Source organism: Homarus americanus, unplaced genomic scaffold (genome assembly GCF_018991925.1).
Source record: "Homarus americanus isolate GMGI-L3 unplaced genomic scaffold, GMGI_Hamer_2.0 scaffold59951, whole genome shotgun sequence".
NCBI classification, from domain to species: Eukaryota; Metazoa; Arthropoda; class Malacostraca; order Decapoda; family Nephropidae; genus Homarus; species Homarus americanus.
Genome location: NW_024753080.1, coordinates 32707 through 55000, shown reverse-complemented (window position 1 = coordinate 55000; position 22294 = coordinate 32707). Strand labels below are relative to the sequence as shown.

At 48.6% G+C, this 22294-nt stretch overlaps 1 protein-coding gene across 1 annotated transcript; it reads right to left on the bottom strand.

The window, feature by feature from the left end:
- Positions 1-7849: 7849 nt before the first annotated feature.
- LOC121855260 (cell wall protein RBR3-like) lies at positions 7850-22067 on the bottom strand. Its single transcript, XM_042350145.1, has 4 exons — positions 21816-22067; positions 20818-20994; positions 20058-20142; positions 7850-8682 (listed from the first exon to the last, which is right to left on the bottom strand). Exons 1-4 carry the CDS (start codon positions 22065-22067, stop codon positions 7850-7852), a joined length of 1347 nt encoding a protein of 448 aa, XP_042206079.1.
- Between the last annotated feature and the right edge of the window lie 227 nt (positions 22068-22294).

The following is a 22294-nucleotide window of genomic DNA, read 5'->3' as shown; positions in this document are numbered from 1 at the left end:
AGTAAAGAAGGATATACACAAAAGAGAAAGAGAGAGAGGGAGTGTGGGGAGAGTGTAGGAGGGTGAGAGAGAGAGAGAGAGAGTGAGAGAGAGAGAGAGAGAGTGAGAGAGAGAGAGAGTGTGTGTGAGGAGGTAGAGGGGAGAGGAGGAGAGAGGAGGAGAAGTGAGAGAGGTGAGGGAGGAGGTGGAGGAGAGTAGAGGAGGGAGAGGAGGAGGTGGGAGAGAGAGGAGAGAGGGGAGAGAGAGGTGAGGAGGGAGAGGAGAGAGAGGTGAGGGAGAGTGTGAGAGGTAGGAGAGTGAGAGTGGGGAGAGTGAGAGAGGCAGAGGGAGAGTGAGAGAGGTGAGGGAGAGTGTGGAGAGGTGAGGGAGAGTAGGGAGAGGTAGTGAGAAGAGAGAGAGGTGAGGGAGAGTGTGAGAGGAGGAGAGAGTGAGAGAGGTGAGGAGAGAGAAACGGTAGTATAGAGTATTAAAATTTACCGGAGAGAAAGAAAGAACTTAAGGGAGAAGGAGTAAAAGAGAAGGAGAGAGAGAACTATGGAGAGAGAAGTAGCAGAAGGGAGAGAGAGAACTTTCAGAAAAAAGGAGAGAGAGAACCGTTATGTTGAATACTAGTGGAGTGTGGTTGTGTGTGGTATGTGTGGGTGTGTGTGTGGGTGTGTGTGGGTGTGTGTGTGTGGGTATGTGTGGGTGTGGTGTGTGTGTGGTGTGGGTGTGTGTGGGTGTGTGTGGGTGTGTGTGGTGTAACTGCGTGGGGTGTGTGTGGGTGTGTGTGGGCAAGTGTGTGGACGGGACGACACACAGCCAATAGCGCATCAATCTCGAAGATCAGACAACAATCCCGCAGCCTATATAGTCCTCACCTACACACACCAATCCCAATGATCCTTGAGGAGGGCCAGGCTAGGCTCAGCCGTAGGCTAGGCCAGGCTAGGCCTGGCCAGGCCAGGGCCAGGGCCAGGCCAGGCCTAGGCCAGGCCAGCCAGGCCAGGGCTAGGCTAGGCCAGGCCCAACGGGCTGGCCAGGGCCAGGCCAGGGCACAGGCCAGGCCAGGCTGGGGTTAGCCTGCCAGGTTCGGTTAGGGCCAAGTGCCGTGGCCAGGTTGTGTAAGCCAGGCTAGGCTTGCCAGGCTGCTAGGCTAGGCCTGGCTAGGCCAGGGCATAAGGTTTGGCTAGCCACGCTATCCACGTTAGGCTAGGGCTGGATTAGGACAGGCTAGGGGTTGCTAAGAAATAGGCTAGACAGCATGTGCCATTAGGGGTGTCTAATCTTCAGGTGTCTGGCCTAGTGTATTAAGACCACGAATGGAACCATTGAGCCAGTTTATGGTATTGGGTGAGAGGGCTGAGTGGAGGAGGGAGAAGGAAATGGGATGAGGGGAGTGGAGGGGGAAGGAAACAGCAGAGTGTGGAGGAGGAGGGAGGGAAGAGGAAGGAGAGAAAAGTTAGAGGAGAGACGGTAGTGAGAGAGAAGAGGAAAGAAAGGAAGAGGAGGGGGGGAGGAAGGGAGACAGAGTGATGGGGAAGAGAGAGAAGAGATACCGAGCAGAATCAATCTCATCCATGAGACAATCAAACCCAAGAATAGTGGTTCTCAGTAACACACACACACACACACACACACACACACACACACACACACACACACACACACAATTGCCACACACACACACACACACACACACACACACACAGACACATACACACACACACACACACACACACACACACACACACACACACACACACACACACACACACACACACACACACATAAATAGAAAGCAAAAGGAGGAAATATATTTATAAAAGATATTCGCAAGAGATGAAACCATAATCGTGTGTGGATGTGGGGTTGACCTTGTGACTCTCATGACGTAAGTAAGAGCTGCTGGGTGGTGTTTAAAAGAGCTAAGATGAAGTAAGTAAGAGCTGCTGGTTGGTGTTTTAAAAAGAGCTAAGATGACGTAAGAGCTGCTGGGTGGTTTTTTAAAGAGCCAAGATGAAGTAAGAGCTGCTGGGTGGTAAGCAAGGTTGTGTAATAGGATATTTGGAGATTTAATGGTAAGAGCTGCTGGTTGGTGTTTAAAAGCTTTAAGATGAAGTAAGAGCTGCTGGGTGTGGTGTTCTTAAAAAGAGCTAAGATGAAGTAAGAGCTGCTGGGTGGTGTTTTAAAAGAGCTAAGATGAAGTAAGTAAGAGCTGCTGGTTGGTGTTTTAAAAGAGCTAAGATGAAGTAAAGAGCTGCTGGTGGTGTTTATAAGAGCTAAGATGACGTCAGAGCTGCTGGGTGGTGTTTTTAAAGAGCTAAGGATGAAGTAAGAGCTGCTGGGTGGTAAAGGTTTTTAAAAGAGCTAAGATGATGAGTAAGAGCTGCTGGGTGGTGTTTTAAAGCTAAGATGAAGTAAGAGTTGCTGGGTGGTGTTTTACAAGAGCTAAGATGTGTAAGAGCTGCTGGGTGTGTTTTAAAAAGAGCTAAGATGAAGTAAGAGCTGCTGGTGGTGAGATTTAAAAGAAGCTAAGATGAGTAAGAGCTGCTGGTTGGTGTTTACAAGAGCTAAGAGCAGGAGATGAAGATTGATAAGAGTAGGTACAAGAGCTTCTGGGTGATGAGGGATATTGAGGATGAATGAGAGAGGTTGAAGAACTATTGCCTGAGTATTGTCGATCACCTGCAGATTAACACACCTTTACGCTAACCTAACCCAACCTACCTAAACCAACCCAACCTAACCTAAATCGCCGAAGACCTGCTTAAAAAAATAAGGGGAATGATAAGTAACATAGGACAAAGAAATGAGAAAATAGATGAAAACTAACAAGAGGAGTGAGGAGGAGGAGGAAGAAGAGGAGTAGAAACACCATAAACCAAGTTGGACTCATTCAAGCACTTAACGCCAGTCTTGGAAGGAGTGGTGTGAGGAAGGAGAGGTGAGGGAGGGGTGAGGGTGAGGGAGGTTGTAGAGGTGAGGGAGGTGAAGGTGAGGGAGGGGTGTAGGTGAGGAGGGGGTGAAGGTGGAGGAGGGTGTAGAGGTGAGGGAGGGGTGAAGGAGGGAGGGGTGAAGGTGGAGGGAGGAGGTGTAGGTGAGGAGGGGTGGAGGTGGAGGGTGTAGAGGTGAGGGAGGGGTGAAGGTGAGGGAGGGTGGCGTAGAGGGTGAGGGAGGGGTGAAGTGAGGAGGGAGAGGTGAGGGAGGGGTGAAGTGAGGAGGGGTGGAGGTGAGGGAGGGGGAGGTGAGGGAGGGTGTAGGTGAGGGAGGTGAAGGTGAGGGGGGGTGTAGAGGTGGGGAGGGAGAGGTGGGGGAGGGAGGGTGTGGTGGAGGTGAGGGAGGGGTGAAGGTGTGAGGGAGGGGTGTAGAGGTGAGGGAGGGGTGAAGGTGGGGGAGGGTGTGGGGTGAGGGAGGGTGAAGGTGAGGGTGAGTGGAGAAGGGTGTAGAGGTGAGGAGGGGTGAAGGTGAGGGGGGTTGTAGAGGTGAGGGAGGGTGAAGGCTGTGAGGGAGGGTGTGGGGGTGAGGGAGGTGTAGAGGTGAGGGAGGGTGTAGAGGTGAGGGAGGGGTGAGGGAGGGAGGGTGTAGGAGAGGGAGGGGTGAAGGTGAGGGAGGGTGTAGGGGTGGGGAGGTGAGGGGGGGTGTAGGTGAGGGAAGGGGTGAAGGGGTGAGGGAGGGGTGAAGGTGAGGGAGGGTGTAGGGAGGTGAAGGGAGGGGTATGGAGGGGAGGTGGAGGTGAGGGAGGGGTGAGGTGGGGAGGGTGTAGAGGTGAGGGGAGGGGTGGAAGGTGAGGGAGGGGTGTAGGAGGTGGAGGGGCAAAAGTTTATGAGTATGTGTGTGTGTTTGTGTGTGTATGTATGTTTTAGCTTGTGTAAACTCTCGACACACAACCACACACATTCTTACACACATACACTTACATACATAAGTTCTGACATTTTAAAAAGTTCCAGCCATTTATTGTGCAGAAGTAACTCTCTAACCAGGTTAGGTCCCTCGCCCTCCCTCGCCTTCAGCCCAGGGCTCCCCATGGAAGATGTGGACACGGTGAGAATTTATAGGTAGGGGAGAGAGAGAGAGAGAGAGAGAGAGAGAGAGAGTGAGAGAGAGAGAGAGAGTGTGTGGTGTGTGAGTGAATGATTCCTATCTCTCATTCCCTTTCCTTCATCACTGACCTTTCATCCACCTCTGCCTCTTCACCCTCCAAGACACCCATACTAAAGAAGGTGAAGACAGGGTAGGAATTCTGTACACGAGAGAGAGAGAGAGAGAGAGGAGAGAGAGAGAGAGGAGAGAGAGAGAGAGAGAGGAGCAAGAACTCCCTCCCCCTCCTCCCCACCTCCCATACTCCTTTCTCTCCTCTCCCTCCCCATCCCTCTCTCTCCACTCCAACGCCCCTATCCCACATCTCCTCCCCTACCTACTTCCTCATGCCACTGCACATCCCACATCATCTACTCCTCAAACCCTCCCTTCCATTCCCCCCCCATCCCATCCTGCACCTCTACCCTCTTCTACTCCTTCTATTTCTCCCTTCTCATCCTACATCCTAAATCTGTCCCCTTCTAATTCCTCTCCCTCCTTATCCTTCATATCCTAAATCTTTCTCCTTCACCATCCAAAGTTTACCACCTCTCCCTCTGCCTCCTTACTCCCTTATCCCATATCCCATCCCAAGTTATAAATATATTCGCCTCCTTGACCAGGTAGGGAGGCAGGACACGGCAAGTCGTCTGTATCCTCGACACGTCCTGGGAAACAACACGGGAGTATTAAAACTGAGCCCATGCATTATTATGTTAGGGGTGGGGAGGGGTATGGGGGGGTGTTGGGAGGGATGGGGAGGGGGTGATGGGGAGGTGTTGGGGAGGGGTGTGATGGGGAGGGGTGATGGGGAGGGGTGGGGATGGGGGAGGGGTGGGATGGGGAGGGGTGATGGGGAGGGGTGATGGGGAGGGGTGAGGGGGAGGGGTGGGGGAGGGTGATGGGGAGGGGTGATGGGGAAGTGGATGGGGAGGGGTGATGGGGAGGGGTGAGGGGAGGGGTGATGGGGAGGGGTGAGGGAGGGTGGATGGGGAGGGGTGATGGGGTGATGGGAGGGTGATGGGGAAGGGTGATGGGGAGGTAAGTGGATGGGAGGGTGATGGGGAGGGGGTGGTGGTGGGAGGGTGATGGGAGGGGTGTGGTGGGGGATGGGAGGGGTGTTGGGGAGGGTGATGGGAGGGGTGGATGGGAAGGGTGTATGGGGAGGGGTGTTGGGGTGAGGGGAGGAGTGATGGGAGGGGAGGGGGTGATGGGGAGGGTGATGGGGAGGGGTGAGGAGGGGTAAGGGGAGGAGTGATGGGAGGGGTGTTGGGGAGGGATGGTGAGGGTGATGGGAGGGGTGTAGGGAGGGTGGATGGGAGGGGTGATGGGAGATGGAGGGGTGATGGGGAAGGTGATGGGGAAGGTGATGGGAGGTGAAGGGTGTATGGGAGGGGTGATGGGGAGGGGATTGGGGAGGGGTGTTGGGGGGGTGATGGGGAGGGGTGGGATGGGAAGGGATGGGAGGGGTGATGGGGGTGTTGGAGGGAGTGGATGGGGAAGGGTATGGGGGGGGGTGTTGGGAAGTGGGTGTTGGGAGGGTGTTGGGGTGAGGGGTGGTGTTGGGGAGGGGTGATGGGAAGGGTGTTGGGGGGGGTGTTGGAGGGGTGATGGGGTGGTGTTGGGGAGGGGTGTTGGGGAGGGGTGATGGAAGTGTTGGGGGTAGGGGTGTTGGGGTAAGTGGATGGAAAGTGGTGTTGGGGGAGGATGGAAGGTGGTTTGGAGGGTGGGGAGGGGGATGAAGAGGATGGATGTTGGAGAGTCTGACTACCTGTTACTGACCAATTGTGTGAGATGTTTACAAAATAGACTCGCCGTCTCAGCCCAGCACCGACATATGTATATCCTTATCAAGAAGTATACATAATTAGGAAGAAACCATCTTAGTATTAGCGAGTGGTTTGTTTGGTTAGGTTAGGTTAGGGTGAAGTTTGGTTAGTTAGGTTAGGTTAGGTTAGGTGAAGTTGGTTAGGTTAGGTTTGGTTAGAAAGACTCTCAAAACACATCCATCACCTCCTCACTTTCATTTAAATCCTGCTTGAATGTCCTGATCCCTCCTCCCTCCTCCTTACCCCCCTCCTCCCTCCCTCCCTCCCTTCCTCCCTCCCTCCTTCCTTCCCTTTCCACCTCCTCTTCCTCCCTCTCCCCCACTCTTTCCTTCCCTCCCCTGCCACCCAACCCTCCCTCCCCCTCCTCCTGCCACCCAACCCTCTCCTTCCCCTTCCTGCACCCAACCTCACCCCTACCCCTCTCCTGCCACCCAACCCTCTCCCTCCCTCCTCCCTGCCACCCAACTCTCCTTCCCCTCCTGCCACCAATCCTCTCCCTTCCTCCTCCTGCCACCCAACCCTCCCTCCCCACACACAACCCTCTCCCCTGCCTCTACCTGCCACACAACCTCCTCCTCCCTGCCACCCAACCCTCTCCCCTACCCCTCCCTGCCACACAGCCCTCCTCCCTTCCCCTGCCACCCAACCCCTCCCTCCCTGCCACCCAACTCTCCCCTTCCCCTGCCACCCAACCTCCCTCCCCTGCCATCCCCAATCTTCTCCCTTTCCCTCCTGCCACCCAACCCTCTCCCCTACTCCCTCCCTGCCACCCAACCCTCTCCCTTTCCCTCCCCTGCCACCCAACCCTCTCCCCTTCCCCCTCCCTGCCACACAACCCTCCCCTTCCCTCCCCTGCCACACAACCCTCTCCCTTCCCTCCCCTGCCACCCCAACCTCCCCTTCCCCTCCCTGCCACCCAACCCTCTCCCCTCCCTGCCACCCAACCCTCTCCCTCCCCTGCCACCCAACCCTCTCCTTCCCTCCCTCCCTGCCACACAACCCTCTCCCTCCTCCCCATGCCACCCAACCTCTCCCCTTCCCTCTGCCACCCAACCCCTCCCCTTCCCCCTGCCACACAACCCTCTCCCTTCCCCCTCCTGCCACCCAACCCTCCCCTTCCCTCCCCTGCCACACAACCCTCCCCTTCCCCTCCCTGCCACACAACCCCTCTCCCTTCCCCTCCCTGCCACCCAACCCTCTCCCCTACCCCCTCCCTGCCACACAACCCTCTCCCTTCCCCCTCCCTGCCACCCAATCCTCTCCCTCCTCCTCCTGCCACCTAACCCTCCCCGCCACACAACCCCCTGCCCCTACCTGCCACACAACTCTCCTCCCCCCCCTGCCACCCAACCCCTCTCCCTCCTCCCCTGCCACCCACCCTCTCCCTCCCTCCTCCCTGCCACCCAATCCTCCCCCCCCTGCCACACAACCCTCTCCCCTGCCCCTACCTGCCACACAACTCTGTCTCCCCCCTCCCTGCCACCCAACCCTCTCCCTCCCCCTCCCTGCCACACAACCCTTTCCCCTCCTCCCTCCCCCACACAACCCTCCCTCCCTCCCTGCCACCCAACCCTCTCCCTCCTCCTCCCTCCCCCACACAACCTTCTCCCTCCCCTCCCTGCCACCCAACCCTCCCCTTCCCTCCTCCCTCCCCCGCACACCCCTCTCCCGCCCCTCCTCCCTCCCCCACCCAACCCCTCCCCTCCCTCCGCCACACAACCCTCTCCCTCCCTCCCTCCCCACACAACCCTCTCCTTCTCCTCCCCCCACACAACCCTCTCCCTCCCTCCCTGCCACACAACCCTCTCCTCCCTCCTCCCTCCCCACCCAACCCTCTCCCTCCCCCCCCCCCAACCATCTCTCCCCTCCCTCCCCCAACAACCCTCTCCCCTTCCTCTCCACCACACTGGCCAAACTCTTCCCTCACGTTACACAACACACCAAGTGCTTCCCCCGGATTACAGAGCGAACAAGACCAGCTTAAGGTGATGTAAGAGAGTCTCCAGGAAGAGGTGAGGCATCAGCTTGTCTTGGAACTTGAAGGATGAAGATTTGAAGGTGGAGGACTTGAAGGAGGTGGACTTGATGACGGGCTTGAAGGTGGACTTGATGGAGGAGGATTTGAAGGTGGACTTGATGGTGGATTTGATGGAGGAGGAGTTGATGGTGGTGGATTTGATGGAGGAGGACTTGATGGAGGTGGACTTGAAGGAGGTGGACTTGATGGTAGAGGACTTGAAGGTGGACTTGATGGTGGACTTGATGGAGGAGGAGTTGATGGTGGTGGACTTGATGATGGACTTGAAGGTGGACTTGATGGAGGAGGACTTGATGGAGGAGGACTTGAAGGTGGACTTGATGGTGGACTTGATGGAGGAGGAGTTGATGGAAGTGGACTTGAAGAAGGAGGACTTAAGGAGGTGGACTTGATGGAGGAGGACTTGAAGGTGGACTTGATGGTGATTTGATGGAGGAGGACTTGATGGAAGTGACTTAAGGAGGTGGACTTGATGGTGACTTGAAGGTGGACTTGATGTGACTTGAAGGTGGGACTTTATGAGGAGGACTTGAAGGTGGGACTTTAAGGAGGAGGACTTGAAGGAGGTGGGTTTGATGGTGGAGGACTTGTAGGAGGACTTGAAGGAGGGAGGACTTGAAGAAGGAGGACTTGAAGGAGGAGGTGGACTTGATGGAGGAGGACTTGAAGGAGGAGGTGGACTTGATGGAGGAGGACTTGAAGGTGGACTTGATGGAGGACTTGAAGGAGGAGGTGGACTTGATGGAGGAGAACCTGGATGTTTAGTTATATGTTTGGTATAAGTTGTTATCGAAAGATGATGCCCAACCTAACCTAACCCAACCTCCTCTTTACAGACTAACACAGCCTTCCTCCTATTACACAGACTAACACAGCCTTCCTCCTTACACAGACTAACACAGCCTTCCTCCTATTACACAGACTAACACAGCCTTCCATTACACAGACTAACACAGCCTTCCTCCTATTACACAGACTAACACAGCCTTCTCTATTACACAGACTAACACAGCTTCCTCCTATTACACAGACCAAGCCAGCCTTCCTCCTATTACACAGACTAACACAGCCTCTCCCACATAAAGACTAACACAGCCTTCTCCTATTACACAGACTAACACAGCCTTCCTCTATTACACAGGACTAACACAGCCTTCCCTCTATTACACAGACTAACACAGCCTTCCCTCTATTACACAGACTAACACAGTTCTCTCCTATTACACAGACTAACAGCTTCCCTCTATTACAGACTAACACAGCCTTCCTCTATTACAGACTAACAGCCATCAGACTAACACAGCTTCCTCCCATTACACAGACTAACACAGCCTCTATTACACAGACTAACACAGCCTTCTATTACACAGACTAGCTATTACACAGACAACACAACCTCCTTTCTATTACACAGACTAACACAGCCTCTTCTATTACACAGACTAACACAGCCTTCTATTACACAGACTAACACAGCCTCTTTCATTACACAGACTAACACAGCCTTCCTCCTATTACACAGACTAACACAGCCTCCTTCTATTACAGACTAACAGCCTTCCTTCTATTACACAGACTAACACAGCCTTCCTCCCATTACACAGACTAACACAGCCTTCTATTACACAGACAAACACAGCCTTCCTCTATTACACAGACTAACACAGCCTCCTATTACACAGACTAACACAGCCTTCAAACAACACAGCCTTCTCTATTACACAGACACAGCTTCCTTCTATTACACAGACTAACACAGTCTCTCCTATTACACAGACTAACACAGCCTTCCTTCTTTATCAGACTAACACAGCTTCCTTCTATTACACAGACAATTACAGCTTCCTCCTATTACACAGACTAACACAGCCTCCTCTCATTACACAGACTAACACAGCCTTCCTCCTATTACACAGACTAACACAACCTTCCTCTATTACACAGACTAACACAGCCTTCCTTCTATTCACAGACTAACACAGCCTTCCTCTATTACACAGACTAACACAGCCTTCCTTCTATTACACAGACTAACACCCTTCCTCTCTACACAGACTAACACACCCCTTCTATTACACAGACTAGACAGCCTTCCTTCCTATTACACAGACTAACACAGCCTTCCCTCCTATTACACAAGACTAACACAGCCTTCCTATTACATTATACAGACAAACACAGCCTTCCTTCTGTACACAGAGCTAACACAGTCTTCCTCCTACACAGCTAACACAGCCTTCCTTTCTATTACACAGACAAACACAGCCTTCCTTTCTATTACACAGACTAACACAGCCTTCCTCCTATTACACAGACTAACACAGCCTTCCTTCTATTACACAGACTAACACAGCCTTCCTTCTATTACACAGACAAACACAGCCTTCCTATTACACAGACTAACACAGCCTTCCTCCATTACACAGACTAACACAGCCTTCCTTCTATTACACAGACTAACACAGCCTTCCTCTCTATTACACAGACTAACAACAGCCTTCTCCTATTACACAGACTAACACAGCCTTCCTCCTATTACACAGACTAACACAGCCTTCCTCCTATTACACAGACTACAGCTTCCTCCTATTACACAGACAAACACAGCCTTCCTCCTATTACACAGACTAACAGCCTTCCTCTATTACACAGACTACACAGCCTTCCTTCTATTACAGACACAAACCAGCTCTTCACAGACTACACAGACACAATTTCTTTCACAGACAACCTCATACATATACACAGACACACAGCCTCCTCCTTACACAGACTAACACAGCCTTCCCCTATTAGACAAACACAGCCTTCCTTCTTATTACACAGACTAACACAGCCTTCCTTCTATTACACAGACAAAACAGCCTTCCTTCTTATTACAACACTAACACAGCCTCTTACCATACACAGACTAACACAGCCTTCCTTCTATACACAGACAAACACAGCCTTCTCCTATTACACAGACTAACACAGCCTTCCCTATTACACAGACAAACACAGCCTTCCTTCTATTACACAGACTAACACACTTCCTCCTATTACACAGACTAACACAGCCTTCCTCCATTAAACAGACTAACACAGCCTTCCTCCTATTACACAGACTAACACAGCCTTCCTTCTATGTAACAAGCCTTCCTCCACTACACACAGACTAACACAGCCTCCTTCTATTACATACACAGACAAACACAGCCTTCTATTACACAGACTAACACAGCTTCCTTCCTCCCTATTACACAGACTAACACAGCCTTCCTTCTATTACACAGACTAACACAGCCTTCCTTCTATTACAACAGACTAACGCCTTCCTCCTATACACAGACTAACACAGCCTTCCTCCTATTACACAGACTACACAGCCTTCCTCCTATTACACAGACTAACACAGCCTCCTCCTACTACAGACTCCTTCCTCCTATTACACAGACAAACACAGCCTTCCTCCTATTACACAGACTAACACAGCCTTCCCCTATTACACAGACTAACACAGCCTTCCTCCTATTACACAGACTACAGCCTCCTATTACACAGACTAACACAGCCTTCCTCTATACACAGACTAACACAGCCTTCCTTCTATTACACAGACTAACACGCCTTCCTTCTATTACACAGACTAACACAGCCTTCCTTCTATTACACAGACAAACACAGCCTTCCCCCTATTACACAGACTAACACAGCCTTCCTCCTATTACACAGACTAACACAGCCTTCCTCCTACATACACAGACTAACACAACCTTCCCTATTACACAGACTAACACAGCCTTCCTCCTATTACAGACTAACACAGCCTTCTCCTATTACACAGACTAACACAGCCTTCTATTACACAGACTAACACAGCCTTCCTTCTATTACACAGACTAACACAGCCTTCCTCTCTATTACACAGACTAACACAGCCTTCCTTCTATTACACAGACTAACACAGCCTTCCTTCTATTACACAGACTAACACAGCCTCTCCTATTACACAGACAAACACAGCCTTCCTTCTATTACACAGACTAACATGCCAGCCTCCTATTACACAGACAAACACAACCTTCCTTCTATATACACAGACTAACACAGCCTTCCTTCTATTACACAGAGCTAACACAGCCTTCCTTTCTATTACACAGACTAACACAGCCTTCCTTCTATTACACAGACTAAACAGCCTTCCCTTATTATAAGCTAACAGTTCCTTCTATTACACAGACAAACACAGCCTTCTTCTATACACAGACAAACACAGCCTTCCTCCTATTACACAGACTAACACAGCTCTCTATTACACAGACAAACACAGCCTTCCTTCTATTACACACAGACTAACACAGCCTTCCCTCTATTACACAGACTAACACAGCCTTCCTTCTATACACAGACAAACACAGCCTTCCTTCTCATTACACAGACTACAACACAGCCTTCTTCTATTACACAAAACAGCCTTCCTCTCAGACTAACACAGCCTTCCTCCTATACACACAGTCTAACACAGCCTTCCTCCTATTACACAGACTGACACAGCCTTCCTTCTATTACACAGACAAACACAGCCTTCCTTCTGTTACACAGACTAACACAGCCTTCCTCCTATTACACAGACTAACACAGCTCTCCCTTCTATTACACAGACAAACACAGCCTTCCTTCTGTACACAGACTAACACGACTTCCTCCTATTCACAGACTAACACAGCTTCTCCCTATTACAGACTAACACAGCCTTCCTCCTGTCACAGACGACACAGCTTCTCTATTACACAGACAACCGACACCCAGCCTGTGCACAGACTAACACAGCCTTCCTCCTGTGCACAAATAAACACAGCCTTCCTTCTATTACACAGACTAACACAGCCTTCCTCCTATTCACAGACAAACAGCCTTCCTCCTATTACACAACAAACACAGCCTTCCTTCTATTCACAGACTAACACAGCCTTCCTCCTATTACACAGACAAACACAGCCTTCCTCCTGTACAGACTAACACAGCCTCTTACACAGACTAACACAGCCCCTTCCTCTGTGCACAGACTAACACAGCCTTCCTTCTGTACACAGACTAACACAGCCTTCCTTCTGCACTTAGTTTCTTCACAGACAAACACAGCCTTCTATTACACAGACTGCTTCCTTCTATTACACAGACTATTACAGCCTTCCTCTGCAGACTAACACAGCCTTCCTCTGTACACAGACAAACACAGACACCCAGCCTATGCACAGACTAACACAGCCTTCCTCCTGTACACAGACAAACACAGGCTCCTCCTATTACACAGACTAACAGCCTTCCTCTATTACACAGACCTTTAGCCTCCTCCTACTACAGACTAACACAGCCTTCCTCCTATTACACAGACTAACACAGCCTTCCTCTGTACACAAAACAAGCGACACAGCCTTTACACAGACCGCCTTCCTTCTATTACACAGACTATACAGCCTTCCTTCTATACAGACTAACACAGCCTTCCTCCTATTACAAACAAACACAGCCTTCCTCCTATTACACAGACAAACACAGCCTTCCTTCTATTACACAGACAAACACAGACACCCAGCCTATTACACAGACTAACACAGCCTTCTCCTGTTACACAGACTAACAGCCTTCCTCTATTACACAGACAAACAGCCTCCTCCACACACAGACACAGACACCCAGCCTATACACAGACTACAGCCTTCCTCCTGTACACAGACAAGCAGCCTTCCTCTGTACACAGACAAACACAGACACCCAGCCTGTCACGACTAACACACTCCTGTGCACACAGACAAACACAGCCTTCCTTCTATTACAGAGACTAACACAGCCTTCCTTCTGTTACACAGACTACCACAGCCTTCCTCTATTACACAGACTACATAGCCTTCCTTCTATTACACAGACTAACACAGCCTTCCTCCTCATACAGAGACTAACACACCTTCCTTCTATTACACAGACTAACACAGCCTTCCTTCTGTTCACAGACTGCAGCCTTCCTCTTTCACAGACCTTCTTCCTTCCTTCTATTACACAGACAAACACAGACACCCAGCCTGTACAGACTAACACAGCCTTCCTCTATTACAGGCCGCATGGCCTTCCTTCTGTACAGACTAACACAGCCTTCCTTCTATACAGAACTGACACAGCCTTCCTCCTGTGCAGACAAACAGCCTTCCTCCTATTACACAGACTAACACAGCCTTCCTTCTATTACACAGACTGACACAGCCTTCCTCCTATTACAGAGCTAACACAGCCTTCTCCTGTACAGACTACACAGCCTTCCTTCTATTACACAGACTAACACCTTCCTTCTATTACACAGACTACCACAGCCTTCCTTCTATTACACAGACTACACAGCCTTCCTCCTATTCAGACTAACACAGCCTTCCTTCTATTACACAGACTAACACACCTTCTTCTATTACACAATCTAGCCTTCCTCCTATTACACAGACTAACACAGCCTTCCTTCTATTACACAGACTACGCCTTCTTCACAGACTGTGCTTCCTCCTATTACACAGACAAACACAGCCTTCCTTCTATTACACAGACAAACACAGACACCCAGCCTATTACACAGACTAACACAGCCTTCCTTCTATTACACAGACAAACACAGCCTTCCTTCTATTCACAGACTAACACAGCCTTCCTTCTATTACACAGACTGACACAGCCTTCCTCCTGTACACAGACAAACACAGCCTTCCTTCTATTACACAGACTAACACAGCCTTCCTTCTATTACACAGACTGACACAGCCTTCATCTATACACAGACTAACACAGCCTTCCTTCTATTACACAGACAAACACAGACACCCAGCCTATTCACAGACTAACACAGCCTTCTCCTATTACACAGACTTACAGCCTTCCTCCTATTACACAGACTAACACAGCCTTCCTCCTGACACAGACTAACACAGCCTTCTTCTATACACGAACAAACACAGCCTTCCTTCTATTACACAGACTAACACAGCCTTCCTTCTATTACACAGACAAACACAGACACAGCCTATTCACAGACTAGCACAGCCTTCCTCCTGTACACAACTAACACAGCCTTCCTTCTGTACACAGACTAACACAGCCTTCCTTCTATTACATGACTAACACAGCCTTCCTTCTATACACAGACAACAGACACCCAGCTATTCAGACTAACACAGCCTTCCTCCTGTACACAGACTAACACAGCCTTCCTTCTATTACACAGACTAACACAGCCTTCCTTCCTGTACACAGACAAACACAGACACCCAGCCTATTCACAGACTAACAGAACCAGCCTTCACAGACTTATTCCTTCTGTACACAGACAACACAGACACCCAGCTTTCCTTTGACTAACACAGCCACCCAGCCTTCCACAGACAAACACAGACACCCAGCCTATTACACAGACAAACACAGACACCCAGCCTATGCACAGACTAACACAGCCTTCTCTATTACACAGACTAACACAGCCTTCCTTCTATTACACAGACTACACAGCCTTCCTTCTATTACATAGCTAACACAGCCTTCCTTCATTCACAGACAAACACAGACACCAGCTGTACAGACTAACACAGCCTTCCTTCTGTGCACAGACTAACACAGCCTTCCTTCATGCATAGACCCTGCCTTCCTTCTGTTACACAGACAAACACAGACACCCAGCCTTTCAGACTAACACAGCCTTCCTCCTATTACACAGACTAACACAGCCTTTTCTATTCAGTAACACAGCCTTCCTTCTATACACAGACTAACACAGCCTTCCTTCTATTACACAGACTAACACAGCCTTCTGTGCACAGACAAACACAGCTTCCTTCTGTTCACAGACAAACACAGACACCCAGCCTATTCAGACTAACACAGCCTTCCTCCTATTACACAGACTAACACAGCCTTCCTTCTATTACACAGACTAACACAGCCTTCCTTCTATTACACAGACAAACACAGACACCCAGCCTATTACACAGACTAACACAGCCTCCATCCTATTACACAGACTAACACAGCCTTCCTTCTATTACACAGACAAACACAGACACCCAGCCCCTGTTACACAGACTAACACAGACCACCCCAGCCTGTACACAGACTAACACAGCCTTCCTCCTATGCACAGACTAACACAGACACCCCAGCCTAACACAGATAACACAGCCTTCCTCCTATACACAGACAAACACAGACACTGACCTATTCACAGACAAACAGACACCCAGCCTATTACACAGACTAACAAGCCTTCCTCTGTACACAGACTAACACAGCCTTCCTCCTATTACACAGACAAGCTCCAGCCTATTACACAGACAAACACAGACACCCAGCCTATTACACAGACTAACACAGCCTTCCTCTATACACAGACTAACACAGCCTTCCTTCTATTGCAGACTAAACAGCTTCCTTCTATACACAGACTAACACAGCCTTCCTCATACACAGACAAACACAGACGCAGCCTATTACACAGACTAACACAGACACCCAGCCTATTACACAGACTAACACAGCCTTTACTACGAACACAGACACCCACTATTACAGACAAACACAGACACCCAGCCTATTACACAGACTAACACAGACACAGCCTATTACACAGACTAACACATGCTTTACAGACCTCAGCCTATTACAGACAAACACAGCCAGCCTCTGTCACAGACTAACACAGCCTTCCTTCACGACAAACACAGACACAGCCTGTACACAGACAAACACAGACCAGCCTGTGCACAGACAAACACAGACACCCAGCTATTACACAGACTAACACTTCCTCCTGTACAAATACAGCCTTCTTCTGTTCACAGACTAACACAGCCTTCCTTCTATTACACAGACTAACACAGCCTTCCTTTACACAGACTAACACGCCTTCCTTCTATACACAGACAAACACAGACACCCTCCCTGTACACAGACTAACACAGACACCCAGCCTATTACACAGACTACAGCCTTCCTTCTATTACACAGACAACAGACACTCCTATACAGACACAGCACCCTTCACGATAACACAGACTCCCAGCTATTACACAGACTAACACAGCCTTCCTTCTATTACACAGACAAACACAGACACAGCCTATTACAGACAAACACAGACACCCAGCTATACACAGACTAACACAGCCTTCCCTATTACACAGACAAACACAGACACCCAGCCTATTACACAGACAAACACAGACACCCAGCTTTCTACACAGACAACACAGACACCCAGCCTATTACACAGAGACTAGCCTTCTCCTTACACAGACTAACACAGCCTTCCTTCTTTTACACAGACTAACACAGCCTTCCTTCTATTACACAGACTAACACAGCCTTCCTTCTATTACACAGACAAACACAGACACCCAGCCTATTACACACAATACAAGCCTTCCTTCTATTACACAGACAAACACAGACACAGCTTCCTACACAGACAAACACAGACACCAGCCTGTACACAGACAAACACAGACACCCAGCCTATTACACAGACTAACACAGCCTTCCTCCTGTACACAGACTAACACAGCCTTCCTTCTATACACAGACTAACACAGCCTTCCTTCTATTACATGAACTAACACAGCCTTCCTTCTTACACAGACAAACACAGCACTGCTATTCACAGACAACACAGCCTTCCTTCTATTCACAGACAAACACAGACACCCAGCCTATTACACAGACTAACACAGCCTTCCTCCTATTACACAGACTAAACACAGCCTTCCTTCTATTACACAGACAAACACAGACACCCAGCCTATTACACAGACTAACACAGCCTTCCTCCTATTACACAGACAAAACACCTTCCTTCTATTACACAGACAAACACAGACACCAGCCTATTACACAGACTAACACAGCCTTCCTCTATTACACAGACAAACACAGACACCCAGCCCTGTACACAGACAAACACAGCCTTCCTTCTATTACACAGACAAACGCCTTCCTTCCCTTACACAGACAAACACAGCCTTCCTTCTATACACAGACTAACACAGCCTTCCTCTATTACAGACAAACACAGCTCAGCCTATTACACAGACTAACACAGACACCCAGCCTATTACACATCAGAGCGCGGGTCTGGTATTGCCTACATTCGCTTTTACAAAATATAAATTTTTTCTCCTTACGCGACGCTGTCAATTATGTCACACCTTTTTTTCGTATAAATTCAATATACAGAACTGAAAATCCTGTGTATTATTTTGCATTTGAATTCTCTCGGTGTGTGTGTGTCAGGGGACCACGTGAAGGTAGGCAACCCAACTTATTTCACCTTAAAGCTATTTGGGGATTAGGTTAGGTTAGGGTAGAGTTGGAAATGAGTTAGGGTAGGTTTGGTTAGGTTAGGGTAGTGGGGTTAGGGTTAGGTTGAGTAGGTTAGGTTAGCTTAGGGTTAGGTTAGGTTAGTTAGGGTAGATTGGGTTAGGGTAGGTTATGTTAGGTTAGGTTAGGGTAGGTTAGGTTAGGTGTTTAATCATTAGCCGAAATAAGCTGGGTGCCAATCTTCAACCGATCCCTACACACACACACACACACACACACACACACACCTCAAAAGGTTAAAATGCCAATGACCTCTGACCTAATTCCCCTCCTCCCTGAATATCAAATACCCGTCGAGCAGAACCAGCTCCTTGACCTAACACTGGCGACTCACTTTGTTTACACGTCACACCTGAGAGGCCTTACCTATCACCTGTCTTCCCACCTGTCTCTCTACCTGTCTACCTATCTGTCTCCTCACCTGTCTCCCTACCTGTCTCCCTACCTGTCTCCTTACCTGTCTCCTTACCTGTCTCCTCACCTGTCTCCCTACCTGTCTCCTTACCTGTCTCCACCTGTCTCCCTACCGTCATTATATTTATGTCTAGTGCCTTGAGACAGACATCTCAACATTAATATTCATCCGCTGTGTTTGTTGTATAAATAGTGTATAAATAGTGTACATAAATGGATATATTGCATATTTATAATTTGACACGCGCTGGGATATTCAATTACACATACATACACCATACATACATACATACATACATACTCGCAAAAGCATACATACAGATAGATAACGTGTGTGATGGGTTAGTGGAAGGTGTCAGCAGTATACGGAGGAGGAAGAGGTGGGAGGTGTATCATGTGTCGAAGGGTGACGCTGGGTGGAAATATTTACCTCGTTATCCGGGAGAGAGAAGACGCAGTGGGTGTGAGGGACAAGGTGAGGTAACAAGGTGTGAGAGGTGAGGTTACGTTTGGTTGGGGTTAGGTTAGGTTAGGTCTATGTTAGATTAGGTTTGGTTTGGTTAGGTTTTTTTTAGGTTAGGTTAGGTTTGGTTTGGTTAGGTTTTTAAGTTAGGGTTGGGTGTAATTAGATTTCGGTTAGATTTGTGTTAGGTTTGGCTAGGTTAGGATTGTGAGGTTTAGTTTAGGTAGGTTGATGTATGTTGAGTGGTTTGGTGGGGTTTTTGGTGGTTGGGTGGGTGGTGGTTTGGTTTGGTTGGTTTTTGGGTTGGGTTAGGTGTATTTAGGTTAATTGGGTATTGTTAGGTTGGTTGGGTTAGGGTATGGTTAGGTTTGGTTTGGTGATTGATTGTGTTAGATTTTGGTTTGGGTTAGGTTGAGGTTGTGTTAGGTTTGGTTTAGGTTAGGTTAGGATTGTGTTAGGTTTGGTTTAGGTTAGGTTAGGTTTATATACGAGGATAGTTATCGTTTTATCATAAGTCAAACTGTAAGAGTTATTTTTTTTCTTTATATTTAAGAACAAATTAATTATCGTAAGACCATAAATGAATTCATGTTGGTGTTTAATCTTAAGTCAAACAGAAAGACATATATATACTTTTTATTTACGAGAATTTACGCCATTTTAGCATAAGTCAAAAGAACAAATTGCACCATTTTAGCGTAAGTCAAACAGAGAGAGTTTTTTACACTCTTATATACCATTATTTACACCGTTTTACCTTAAGTCAAACACCTAAACACTTTTTTTTTACATTTTTATTTACGAAGGATTTACACCGTAAAGAACCTTTTAAGGACAATGACCCGGGAAGAAGTAAAGGAATACTCACTGATGACGTCCTTGATAGCGGCCGCCGCACCACACGTCAGGAACTCGTTGTAGAAGCTGACCATCACTATCCCTCCGTTGGCTGCCTGTAGGAGTAGCAGAAGTAGACACCTTAACTGATGTATTATTTAAGAAGACCATAAGTCCCGCCTGCCTTATTCTGGTGGGGCTACAGTGAAACCTCTATTTAACGGACTATATGGAGGGAGGAGTCCGCTATATCGAGGATCCAGTAGATGTAAAACTTCTATCTAACGGGTAATATAGAAATAAAAGTCCGTTATATCGAGGGTCTAGTAGATGTAGAACCTCCATCTAACGGATCATATGGGATGAAAGTCCGTTATATGGAGGTCTCACTATCGCATAAGACCCGCCTGGCTATTGGTTTAAGGTGATGCTATAGACAGGTTATGTAAGTTGACTGTAATTCACACCTCTAAGACAATTCTGTATTTGATAGCAATAAAAAATAACTTTGGATCACCTAACCTAACCTAACCTAACCTAACCTAACCTAACCTAACCTAACCTAACCTAACCTAACCTAACATAACCTAACGTAACATAAACATAGTCACTTCAGATTAATGTAGTTGGGGGTCACGTGAACCTACCCATACACTATCCTAACCTAACCTAACCTAACCTAACCAAGAGGCAGGAACTTTAGAAGACCAGACAGACAAAAGAAGGATGTAACAGGATGAGGAAGACGACGCAGAAGGAGTCACTGAAGAGGTAGAGGAACAAGCACTCACCAGGGAACTAAGGATGTCATCGGGTACGTTTCTCTCTATGTCACAGAGGGCGCGGGCGGCCGAGTGAGAGAAGATGACGGGGGCGCGGGAGGTGGCCAGCACGTCTCCTGCCGTCCTGGAGGAGGCGTGCGACATGTCCACCAGCATCCCCACACGGTTCATCTCCCTGATCATCTCCTGAGGGTGATAGATAGAGATAGATAGATAAATAGATAGAGAGATAATTAGATAGAGATAGATAGATAGATAGAGAGAGATAATTAGATAGAGAAAGATAGATAGATAGATAGATAGAGAGGGGGAGGGAGAGAGAGAAAAAAGATTGGAGGAAAAAGAAGAAATATAATCAATTAAAAAAATTGGTCTGTTACAAATAAACAACTGCCGCCATAAAACAAACAATAATAAGATTCCTTTTATTTCAATTTATTTGGTAATCCTAAAGATAAATTTGTACAGTACAGCTAAAGCCAATTTATTTGTTTCATAAATTGTATTACTGATTGTCCTCTCTCTGCAGTGATAATTATCGTTTTATTCTCATTTATACTTTTATTATTCAGTCTTGTTTTCATGTCTAATACACACAAACATATTTATCGTTTTTGCTTCGTTTTAATATTACTAACAACTTACTAATTGATATTTCGTGTTTCGCTTTTAAATGAAATAAATTACAACATTGTGTCGGCGTGTTTATTTTTGGTTTCGTTTAGTGTTATTGTAACTAAACAACAACAACAAACAAGCGATAAAAACATCCTGGTCCTTAATTATATACCAATTATGGGAAAAATTTAATCGTCTTTTCAATTACAATTCACCGTCACACAAACGATCAAAACTAACTGGACAGTGGATAGATGAAGCTGAATTACGTGTGCGTTAAGTGTGGTTAAAAAATAGTGAGTCATTATGATGGTACAGACAAAAGCGATACATGAGTGTGGTGAAATAATCTGTAACTGGTAATAATATTTTCGGGTCTGTTGTTTGACTGGGGAGAAGGACGCCACTGTGGAACACCCGGAAGTTGGGAGCACGTCCAGGAAGTGATCACAGGAGGGCCATGTCGTCAGGAACACGTCGTGGAAGTGGCCATGAGGAGGGAGAGGCCACGTCGTGAAGTGGCCATGAGGAGGGAGGGCCACGTCGTCAGGAACACGTCGTAGAAGGGCATGAGGAGGGAGGGAGGGCCACGTCGTCAGGAACACGTCGTAGAAGTGGCCATGAGGAGGGAGGGAGGCCATGTCGTGAGGAACACGTCGTGGAAGTGGCCATGAGGAGGGAGGGAGCCACGTCGTCAGGACCACGTCGTGGAGTGGCCATGAGGAGGGGGAGGGCCACGTCGTGGAAGTGGCCATGAGGAGGAGGGGAGGGCCATGTCGTGAGGAACACGTCGTGGAAGTGGTCATGAGGAGGAGGGGGCATGTCGAGGAACACGTCGTGGAAGTGGACATGAGGAGGGGGAGGGAGG